Source organism: Primulina huaijiensis, chromosome 12, assembly GCF_012295235.1.
Source record: "Primulina huaijiensis isolate GDHJ02 chromosome 12, ASM1229523v2, whole genome shotgun sequence".
NCBI classification, from domain to species: Eukaryota; Viridiplantae; Streptophyta; class Magnoliopsida; order Lamiales; family Gesneriaceae; genus Primulina; species Primulina huaijiensis.
The window spans coordinates 1,164,882-1,175,213 of NC_133317.1; the positions used below are offsets into that span (position 1 = coordinate 1,164,882).

At 34.4% G+C, this 10,332-nt stretch overlaps 2 protein-coding genes across 11 annotated transcripts; both read right to left on the reverse strand.

The window, feature by feature from the left end:
* Positions 1 to 1,585: 1,585 nt before the first annotated feature.
* Positions 1,586 to 7,528, reverse strand: LOC140989498 (uncharacterized). 10 transcript variants are annotated; one of them, XR_012177494.1, is made up of 9 exons: positions 7,430 to 7,528; positions 7,006 to 7,227; positions 6,736 to 6,849; positions 4,407 to 5,836; positions 3,136 to 3,221; positions 2,593 to 2,676; positions 2,435 to 2,484; positions 1,987 to 2,153; positions 1,586 to 1,864 (listed from the first exon to the last, which is right to left on the reverse strand). XR_012177494.1 is itself a non-coding variant. In XM_073458702.1 (8 exons), exons 5-8 carry the CDS (start codon positions 2,655 to 2,657, stop codon positions 1,829 to 1,831), a joined length of 318 nt encoding a protein of 105 aa, XP_073314803.1. In that variant the 5' UTR covers positions 2,658 to 2,676; positions 3,136 to 3,221; positions 4,407 to 5,836; positions 6,736 to 6,849; positions 7,006 to 7,528; the 3' UTR covers positions 1,586 to 1,828. The 10 variants fall into 10 exon arrangements, 1 of the variants encoding a protein (XP_073314803.1); XR_012177498.1 differs by having other exon boundaries at positions 3,136 to 3,231; positions 4,407 to 4,514; positions 4,600 to 5,836; positions 7,006 to 7,528; XR_012177497.1 differs by having other exon boundaries at positions 3,136 to 3,550; positions 4,407 to 4,514; positions 4,600 to 5,836; positions 7,006 to 7,528.
* A 450-nt stretch (positions 7,529 to 7,978) lies between these two features.
* LOC140990683 (abscisic acid 8'-hydroxylase 3-like) lies at positions 7,979 to 10,235 on the reverse strand. Its single transcript, XM_073460512.1, has 9 exons — positions 10,020 to 10,235; positions 9,615 to 9,933; positions 9,365 to 9,517; positions 9,004 to 9,270; positions 8,832 to 8,917; positions 8,656 to 8,735; positions 8,467 to 8,573; positions 8,263 to 8,381; positions 7,979 to 8,173 (listed from the first exon to the last, which is right to left on the reverse strand). The coding sequence occupies exons 1-9, from the start codon at positions 10,211 to 10,213 to the stop codon at positions 8,083 to 8,085; spliced, it is 1,416 nt and encodes a 471-aa protein (XP_073316613.1). The 5' UTR covers positions 10,214 to 10,235; the 3' UTR covers positions 7,979 to 8,082.
* Between the last annotated feature and the right edge of the window lie 97 nt (positions 10,236 to 10,332).

Genomic DNA, 10,332 nt, shown 5'->3' on the forward strand with positions numbered 1-10,332 from the left:
ATATAACGATGCCAATTATTGGGAAAACAAAATAATAATAAAATAGTTAATTTAAATCAGCACCTTAATTTATTCTGAATTTTTGTTTAAGATATAGTATTATTAAATTTAACGCCGCATTGCAGTGGTATAAAAGAGAAAAATGAAATGTATTTTTACAAAATTATTATAAAAAGTCTATAATTTTGACGAAGGCATGCAGTGGGTCCATCTTACCGGACTAAACCTGCATAAATCTTCGCTGACTTGAAATTATTAAACATAGAAAAGCCCCATATAATATAAAGATGAAAATTACGTATGTCACCATCAATAAGTAATTTGATGTTGATTATAACGAAAATTCTTTGAAGAAAATTGGTCTCACCAAACTTGAGTTGATTTTGTATGAATTGAGCCATTACAATACTATCACATTTTTCTTAAAAATATATAATAATTCTAAGTTTTTAAAATTTGAATTCATCTCAGAAAATATCACTCCCCATCGAAAGTAAAGTTATTTTAAATCAATTTTCTAAAATATTTCTTTATAGGGACGGCCCTATAATATATACCGATATGGGTCTTGATTTAGAGGGGAAAACGATCATATTTTAAAAAATTTATATACATATATTATTTATTTATGTTATTGTGAGAGGTGATCAATCTCCTTACAACTTCTGGTCGGTTGGTTGCTATTCCGAACAATAATATAATACATTACATTGCATCGTTAAAAATCACTACTATTAACTAAATCAAAATCATCTTTTACCTAATTCAAAAGTGTACATAATATCAATGCACACACAATATGTGTCCTTTGATTATAAGTCATGCATGATATTGTAGGATAAATTATTTATATTATTAATTATTAGATATAAACAATAGTCATATCGAATGTAGCAAAGTTGTGCTGGAAAGAAAATGAAAAAAAAAAAAAATTGGATGAGAATTCACTTTCAACAAACTTTCGAAAAAAGAACGGATGAATAAAACAAGAACTCTTTCACAAAAACGAGCTACAATTCACAGGGTTCTCACCTGTTCACAACAAATATATTTTGGATAAATACATATATGTCTCTAGATATACAAAATTTGAAATATAAAATCTAAGACTTAAATGTTTATATTGTTATCTTGTATCTACAATTAAACCACCATCTTTCCATAGAGTTTTCTAGCTTGCCCCCTATTTGTTTGCATAAAAATTCAATATATGAATAGTCATTCAAGCCACAATTCTTTAGTTTTATTTATATCCTATGAGCTTAAAAATGGAAATTCAATCATTTAAGTGTGAAAAAGAACTTTTTTTGTTCTACGGAAATCCGAGGGTAAAACTTCACTATATATGAATATGATGGATTCTCAATATTATAAATAATAATAGTAAATGGAGGGTTTTTTTTCCAAAGTTTTCATACCGAACAAAAAAAGAACTATTTGTTCTCTCCTCGAAACATTCGTAAAATCTCATCTAATAAAAAACTAATAACAAGCAATAAATTAATGTTCTATTCTAACACAAAACGAAGAGGACAATATATGAGGTGAGTGGAAAGATTTGTGTGAAAACGACAGAAAAAAAAAAGAAAAAAGAAGAAAAAGAAATACAAGGTACATATCTTTACAAGCGTCGCCTTTTGCACTAAACTTGATATACAAAATTATCATCTAAAGTTGAAATCACAGATATCTTCTTGTCGTGTGTAACCAAAAATCCCTATAACCTTGAATGAAGAACTAACGAGGGGGGGAGGGGGGGGGGGGGGGGAGGAACCAAAACAAGCTCTCACTAGTTACAACCAAAATCTGCTGACTTCTAAATATATACTCAACAGCCATTAGGTGCAGTCTCCTGTAAAACAATCTATTAAAGCCGTGAGTTAATGACGAATAAACTTCATGAATTCATGCAGAAATGTACCTACATATGGTTGTGCATGTATGTGAAGATAAATGGTCTGTAGTAGCAAAGGCACACTCCCTTACCTGTACTTCATGTAGGTGTTTCTCAAGTTCAAGTCTAATCTCCGTGAAGAAAGGTCGTCCAGTCGGGAGTGTTTCCCAACATCTTTGCATCAAGTTTAAGAGCTTGTGATGTTCGTGTTTTGTGAGTTCTGGTCGAGTAAGGATTAAGTCGAGATGTAGAATTCGAACTATGGCAAAAAAAAAGGCATGCAGATATGTCATAATTCCACAATAAGATATTTTGATTATTTCATGTTTTTGTAGTCTTGGTTTCAGAAAAGAATATTGGTGGAATTGCCAGGTCGTATGATTTCACCTTTTCAACCCCATCCCCTAGTATTACTCATCGACATGAGAATACAAAGAAAAGATGATACAGCTAGCTGCTACGTAACCAGTAAATTTGTAAATGTGATATATCGCTCACAAATCATGCTAAACAGAACATCAGGGAGAAACTCTTGCTAACCTGTCTCACTCCCAGGGCAGCTTGTAGAGGTGTCATAGTATCGTAAGGCACTTGCAAGAAGAAGAAACAAGAATAGCAATAAAACAAACTGACCGACTTCGAACATGCTAGGTCTTGCTCTAATTATCATTTATAACGGCTGGATTTTAAGAACAAACCTTATTAACTTTGACCAATTCCCGAAAAACAATAGCAAAACTGAGTACATCTGCTTTTTGGTCATATGGTTGATGATTTATCACCTATGGAGCAGTTTTCGTAAACGCTAGCTTTCAGATAGTGCAGGAAATTAAAAAAATATGCAGATAGCAGATCAAAGCATCAAGAATTTAGAGGGTTCATGGGTTGAATTAACAAAGGATATTCAGGAAAGACGCCTGCCATTCAAACATTCATAACGCAAGCCTTTGAAGTTATAAATATCAAGAGACACTAGTACCAGGTCAATGAAGAAAAAACTTCTTTCAAAACTAGTAATGAAAGATAGAGCCCAGACGTAACAAGACTGTAGTATAATATAGTGTTGTTTAGGACTGAGTTGGTTTTTCCACAGGGACAGATCTCACTGCACCATATTCAAAGTTTGGAATCATCCAGCTTTCGTAGGATATATAAGCCATTCCAAATCAAGACGACAAAGACCGAATGTGTTGAATAACAAATTACACATCATGACACTACTCAATTAAAAGAATTTATACCTCGGATGCCATCCATTGATATGTTCCAGTCTCTGCAGTCATCACACCACCGTTATTCTGGAATCGAGCAACTCCAAAATCTGCCACTTTAACAAACTTGAAACAAATTATCACACTGGTCAAGATATGTATAGCACCATTATGTGGCATTAAGATAAAATTAAAGGAGGCATCCATAAAGATAACAAAAGATGCTCATACTACCAGAGCATTCATTCTACAGTAAGGTGGGAATAGGAAATTCATTGCAGATTTCAGAACAAACTAACATAAAGTCTACAATATAACCAAAACTCTATGGCAATGTGAAATTGATTCAACCATATAGAAAGCACCATATCAGTTCCGATGCATAAATGTGGTAATTTGGTGCAAGCACCGATGAATCGCACAGACATTTCCATGTTGAACCTGCCTGAATTTTAACAAATAGAATAAATGAAATGTTACTAGAATGAAAAATAGCATATTTCTATTTTATGTCTCACTATGCAGACAGCAAAAAATGGTGTTTTCATAACTGAAAGGGGAAAAAAGAATCTTAGAGGGAAACCGTGACAAAATAATTTTGATTAAGACGAGCACTTTTCTTGTCATGGATTATTGAGAGGTTCCAAACACAATTCCAGTTTGAAGATATAAATAAGAAGGTAACAAAATGAAATAGCAACAACAGTGCCACGAGATGCATCTCATTTTATTACAGGTAAGGTATTTGATAACTAGTGATCAACCATGCATTTCTAACAGCGATCATATCAAGGCACTACTTTTTTGGATGATTTCCTGACACATAATTGATGCAGGAGTGCTCTACGAAGTAATCCACTTTTGTCTCAATTTCATGTTACTTGGAAAAGAGCAGAGTGTTGCCCCACTGTCGTCTCATTTCAGGACAATTTATTAAGTCGTCACCACATGGTGAATATTAGATGTATCGCTGACATATGTAAGCTGTCTTCCATCTTTGGGTTTTGACCAAGGATTCCTAATTTTCTACTCAGATACTGTCATTATCATGAAAATTCCACAAAAGTTGCTTGGATACTAAAACCGAAAGCACAGAAGGCAACAGAGCTTAAAATGAGAAATTAGAAGAAATACTACCATTTCTAAAACACATCCAACCTTGAATTTATTTGTCAGACAACTCAAGAAAGAGCTTTATTTCACAAACTTTTTCACATTTAAAAAAATCATTAACCGTTTAAACTAAATAAAAAAGTTTTCTATTAGAATCTCAATAGTAAAAAGCTGCAAAGAAAGCCAACCTCGAAATGGCAGCTTCTTGTGCAAACTCTATCTCCGGAGAATTATTCAAATGCTCAGATCTGAGGACCTAACTAGCAACGTTCTTACCATAATATACACCATGATACCTCGTAACAAAAACACATATATGAAAGCAATTATAAGGCAGGACAAACAAAGTAAAAAACATTCATCATAATGCTTTGAACTAACAAATCTCCACAAGATCCAGCAGCGATTTTTTATCCTATCTTCAACAGCCTCCAATCCATTTCCCAATCTCCACACATCGCCTTTGCAGCAATAGTTTTCTCTACCATTGTTTGTGAGTGCAATGAAACAGACCATGATCCCTAAACAAGGCAAACCAGAGAACTGGCGATGCAACTTGATCTCCAGTATCTTGTGATGGATGAGAAACAGAAAAAAATATTGTTTCAAAGAAGACAAGCATAGTCCATATCAATCACCTCACTTCTAGCAATGGCTTTTATTGTTGCTTCACATAGACTCTCTGTACCCCAGCCACAATAATTCAAGGTCAACAGCATACAATCAACGTCATATAAGTGACTTTCATATAAAAAGTTATACGAAAGAAGACAACCAATAGTTAAATGAGAGACTAGTAATGCTCTGCCATTCCATCACCAAGTACTCAATATATTGGCTGCAAGTAAGTGTCAAGGCACATATATACATGGCTCTTCAGTGGAGTATGCTTAATCTCTGTTCCAGGTTTCATCACTCTCAAGAATTAACTACTATTCAATTTTACACCCCACAAATAAACTCCCTTAACCACCTTCCAGAAAACCATATAAACTCACATGCAAACACATGATAGAAATTCTTAAATTCTTAATGTAAATGTAAAGCTTATGTGAACAAAATGTGATCATGGATTTATGAGTTAGTTCCAGGAAAAAATGCAAACAATAACCATACCTTTTTTTTTCCTTTATGCTATTTAAAATACAAATAAGAAAAAATCACACGGAAATCAGAATGCTTGGAAATTTAAGCGAAAAAAGTGCCACCTTTATAGCAAATGAAAGACCGAAGAAAGATGAAACATATTGGCATGAGTTATTTTACTTAGGTAAAAGATTATAAAGTAGAGGTTACGGACAGGTACAATAGCAAATCAAATTGCAAAACAGACTCGTAATTGAAATAGGATGATCGATTAGAACTGAGAGATGTCAACTGTGCACAAAGATAAAATAGTATTTTCATTTTTTCATACTTGGAAAAGATATTAAGGAACTACAGAATTTCAATATAAAATCCTAAGTTTGATAATATTACTGAACTTGGTAAACTTAATCACAGATACCTCGTCAGGCCATCCATCTACAACAAATACATCTAAAGAGTATCCATCAGTTGTTGAAAACACGTGAGCTTCCCGAATATTGAGTCCTATGTCAGATAGCAAAGCAGAAAGCTGCCAACAAGAAAAATAGTGTTAGCAGAATCTAAGTCATGATAAAGTTATTTAAGGCTTCTAAACGAGAGATCTCTAGGGACAAAATTTCGAAAATGGGGAAGGATGGTAGGAAGAAGAGAGGGGAAGGAAAGGACTGATAGGAACTCAAGAAAACCATGCTTTAAGCTTAAATGCCATACAATAAAGAAAGAAGATGTCAATTTCATCTCAAGAAATGAAGCACCTGTGCATAGAACAGAGGTGTGAAATATGCAGTGCATATTTTGATCAAGGTTTAATAAGAATTTTATCAAGGTTTAATAAGAACATGGTCGAAAGTGCACAAGTAAACACCAACATGAAAAAAAAGGCAGAAAATCCTTTCTTATTATAACTTGCTAAGAAGCTTGGGCTTGTCAACAGTAGAAAATATCACTTCGTGGATAGGTGTGCGAAGAGCTTCCTTCCTGCACTATATATTTAGATTGCAGATTCACTTTTGCACAAGAAACAGGCCAAATAATTCATTACACATAGCTCATATCTTATGTAATCAGGGGAAAAATCCAGTAAATTGAAAACAAATTGTAGAAAGGTCTTTAAAAAAAATATTCAAAATAGTATGAAGAAAATTACGAAATAACAAGCAGATTACATGTGATATGTGACAAATAAATCTCCTGGAAAATAAGTCCTCAAGATTCCTATTTCCTATCAGCATTTAAGTTTCAATTTGCCAAAAACATACTAGACCAGAGATTCATGCCCCAAAAATTCCATAAACTTTGAGCAAATGGTGATTCCAACTAAGATATAAGTCATTCTTTTCCCATTAAACAGAGGACAGTATTATCGGTGACGTTTCAGATGCCACAAGAAAGTAAACGGGGCCCAATGTTTATCGAAGGCGTGCATACCTCTTTGGAGGGATATGGAAAACAGGTCGATTATCAGGATCCTTTGCTCTAGCAAGAAGCTTTTGATGTAGCAACACGTCTTCCACTCTATCCAAATTTACATCCAATCCGTAACTGAAAAACATACCAAAATAAATAAAGTTTGAAGCGCATAAGGTCCGCGGCATCATAAGTTACAACAATCACAAGTTTTCACAAATATTATGTATCATTAAAAATTACAGAATCAACATTAAGATCAAATAAGACAATAAAAATATCATAAAACACCTCAAGGGGATCCAGCAATCCTTTGAGTTTAAAACATCAAATCTGGTATCTGTTTAAATCAGTCAACTACAACTCCAAGAAAGGTGATTCGAAAGAACTAGCACATGAGTGACTGCTGCAAATCCAGCCTATAATCATGTTCTAACTTCAATGCTATCATTGTCATGGCTTCTACGGTATCCTCAACTGCACTCGATCTTCCTCTTGGCTCCTCTAATGATCCTTCACGAAATGGAGACAGTTATTCAACATGTTTTTGAGCCATTAAAATTGCTCTGCATCCTAAAAACGAACGTGGCTCTGCAGATGGCACAATTCTGAAGCCAGATTGTGCTTCTCCAAAGTATTCTCCATGGCAACTCATATGAATACTTAGATATTTATCCACAGATCTAGTCTAGTTAAAAGCTACAATTATTCTTACCATCAAAAAAAAAAGCTACAATTATTCTTTGACATGGATTATTATACTTTGATTTGATTTTAGAAATCTATTATTTCTATATTTCAAGTTTTTCTCAAGATCTTCTTATACGTCAAGTTTGATCACAAACATGTCTGAACCCCGCCCAATATCCATAAAGCCTCCGACTTTGATAAGCCCAGCCCTGGATCAATTAGGCATATGAATTCTTCACAAGCCGGGCCCAATTGTCGTGGACAAATATATATAAAATAAAATTTAGTAAACGTGACGCAATAGGAAATTTAGGGTGTGCTTGTGAATGATTAGATTTATTATTTATAATTAAAAAAGATCGAAACTTAAATTTACATTTTATTTATCTATAAATTAGTAATATAAAAGTTGAATGAATTTCAAATAAAATCGTTATTATTGGGTGAACTTGAAATTCATATTTGTTAACATGAAATATCATATAAAAATATAAGAGATGAATTTGAAGTTTATATTTTTATTTCTAAAACCCAAAAATATATTTGAATGAATTTGAAATATATTGATACAACACAACCTTAAAGTACATTCATTCAGTCAGCAGAGATTTATTCATCCTATGGTGGTTTAAGCAAAGGGAAGTAAACAAAAAAGCCCAAACTAATTAGCATCTTGGTCTACAGGGATTCAACCATTACGGGGTACTTGTTCTTGGGCATACGCACCAATGTTGGCTGCACCCTATCATCTTCATCTAGGGGCTTCCACCTGCAACAAAGGATCATCATCATGTCAAGTATTTTGGATGAATAAATGGTAGACATGGTAATCTAAGATTGTTATAATTCAACATCTACCTGTATCTGCACACCAAATGATGGATGAAAACACATATTTCCAATTTTGCCAGGTTGATTCCTGGACACATCCTTGGTCCACTTCCAAATCCAAGAAAGCTATAAGGTTTCATGGGTTCCTAAAAGGAGTATATTCCGAACTTCAGTTTTAATCAGAAGAAGTGAAGAATGGGTGGTGTTTGATTTATATTTCAAGAAGCTTACGTCGAATCGCGAAGGATCAAACTTCTCAGGATTAGGAAATATCTCCGGGTCGTGGTGAATGGACACAACATCTAAGTTCACTGACCAGCCCTTCTCAATTTTATATCCTAAAAACTTGTAGCAAATTAGTGTAGAACATGATAAGCAAGCTTATATATCAGTCTTGGTATCAGTACTAATGCTATATACCATCAATATCAAAGTCCTGTGCAGCCTTTCTAGAAAACCATGGTAGAATTGTCGCTCTTCTAAGAGTTTCATTTATCACCCGTAAATGTGAGTCTAGAAGTTTAGTCATCCATCTTATGATATGAGAATGAACCCGAAATATTGAAAATGTTAAACTGATTTGGTGAATGCTAACTTTGAGAGTGTATGGCATATTGTTCACTTCTGACCACGTGAGGCTTGAATCTCCATCTCTATTATTTTTAATGTTTTGATGCTCTTCCTGCAATTCCCATGTTTCATATTTTTTTCCCTCCGTGGCCCTCAATAAAACAACAATATATGGCACAAATGTAAGATTATGCTTACTCGTAGACGGTCTAATACAGCAGGATTCTGTTCAAGAAACTTGATAACCCATGTTAAACCAGCTGTGGTGGTATCATGACCTGCAACAAGCAAGGTCAATATATTGTCCTTCAATTGTTTCTCTGTTAGTTTATTGTCATCTTCGACTTCCAAGCCATCTTTATTATGTTTCTTTAAAAGGGTTCCCAAGAAATCTTGTACGAGGTCATTTCCCGTTCTCCGTTGAGCGATGATGGAGTCTAACATAGCATACATCCTATCACGAGCCTGGCAAGAGATGGATCACCAGTATCATCGGCTATATTTTATTTTTGTTCACTTTTATACATCTTATTTCTCGAATTATTTTAAATTACGGTACCTTAATTCCACGATAGAAAGCAGTTCCTGGGACTTTTAGAGGCAGAGAAGAAAAACAGGAAGAAATAATCTTGAAATTTGATCTGAACTTTTCTTGCTCCTCACCATATGGCTCCAAGCTAATTATCATGTGACCTATTACCTTCAATGTGAACTGCAGCAAAAATATTTCTAGGTTCAGAAATATATGAATAGAAAACGTAAACTCATACAAATTTACTTGATTTCTCAAGTTCGATTAGAAACTCAACTATGGAAGCCTCTTCAAGAACGAGAACATCTCGTCCTGTCCAACGATCCAATATCTCAATGGCCAAGTTATTGATAAATGGAAAATACTTTTTCAGTCCATCCATCGAGAGTGGCTCTCCAATCAGTCGTCTGAGTCTCTTATGCGATTCCCCGGTCTGCGTAAGCAAGCTTGTGGGGCCTAGAACCTGCTTTCCTGTGTAAAACAGATTTAAACTGACCAGCCCATCTTTCCCTGTTAACAAAATCTTCGCTGCTGCTCTTCCTGTCATGAATACAGTAAATCTCCCTAATACGGAACTCTTAAACACCTTCCCATACCTGATGCAAATCAAGGTAAATCAGTCTCCAACTTGTAAAGTTCGTTTACTATACAATCAATATTTTTGTGACAAGAGGATCATTACTTTTGCTGTCTCCTGCGCATGAAGTTGAAAATGCCGGCTGGACTTGAAAACTCTGTGATAAAAGAGAAAGTCTCCCCCACTACTGGCCAGCCCAAACTTCCTGGAATCTTGTCCATTTCCTTTGGAGAAGTCCATTTTTGCAGCAAGAATGCTGATAATATGAAAACCAGGATGAGCACTATGGCCATCAACATGGTTATCTTTCCAATGATACTCAAAGAGCTTCAAGAATTTATATTGTTGTTCATACAAAATCGTTTCTCCAGTTATACCTAATTTTTTTGGCTCGCGGTTGGATCATATCATATATATA

Excerpts from the sequence above, each read along its gene's own strand:
- LOC140989498 (XM_073458702.1), bottom strand. The coding sequence starts at position 2,657 with ATGACCAAAAAGCAGATGTACTCAGTTTTGCTATTGTTTTTCGGGAAT. Across the intron at positions 2,154-2,434 it reads CTGCCCTGGGAGTGAGACAG|TTCGAATTCTACATCTCGAC; the intron begins GTTAGCAAGAGT and ends TTTTTGCCATAG. Across the intron at positions 1,865-1,986 it reads AACACCTACATGAAGTACAG|ATTGTTTTACAGGAGACTGC; the intron begins GTAAGGGAGTGT and ends CGGCTTTAATAG.
- LOC140990683 (XM_073460512.1), bottom strand. The coding sequence starts at position 10,213 with ATGTTGATGGCCATAGTGCTCATCCTGGTTTTCATATTATCAGCATTC. Across the intron at positions 8,918-9,003 it reads CTGTATTAGACCGTCTACGA|GAAGAGCATCAAAACATTAA; the intron begins GTAAGCATAATC and ends TGGGAATTGCAG. Across the intron at positions 8,736-8,831 it reads AATATGCCATACACTCTCAA|GGTGATAAATGAAACTCTTA; the intron begins AGTTAGCATTCA and ends CTCACATTTACG.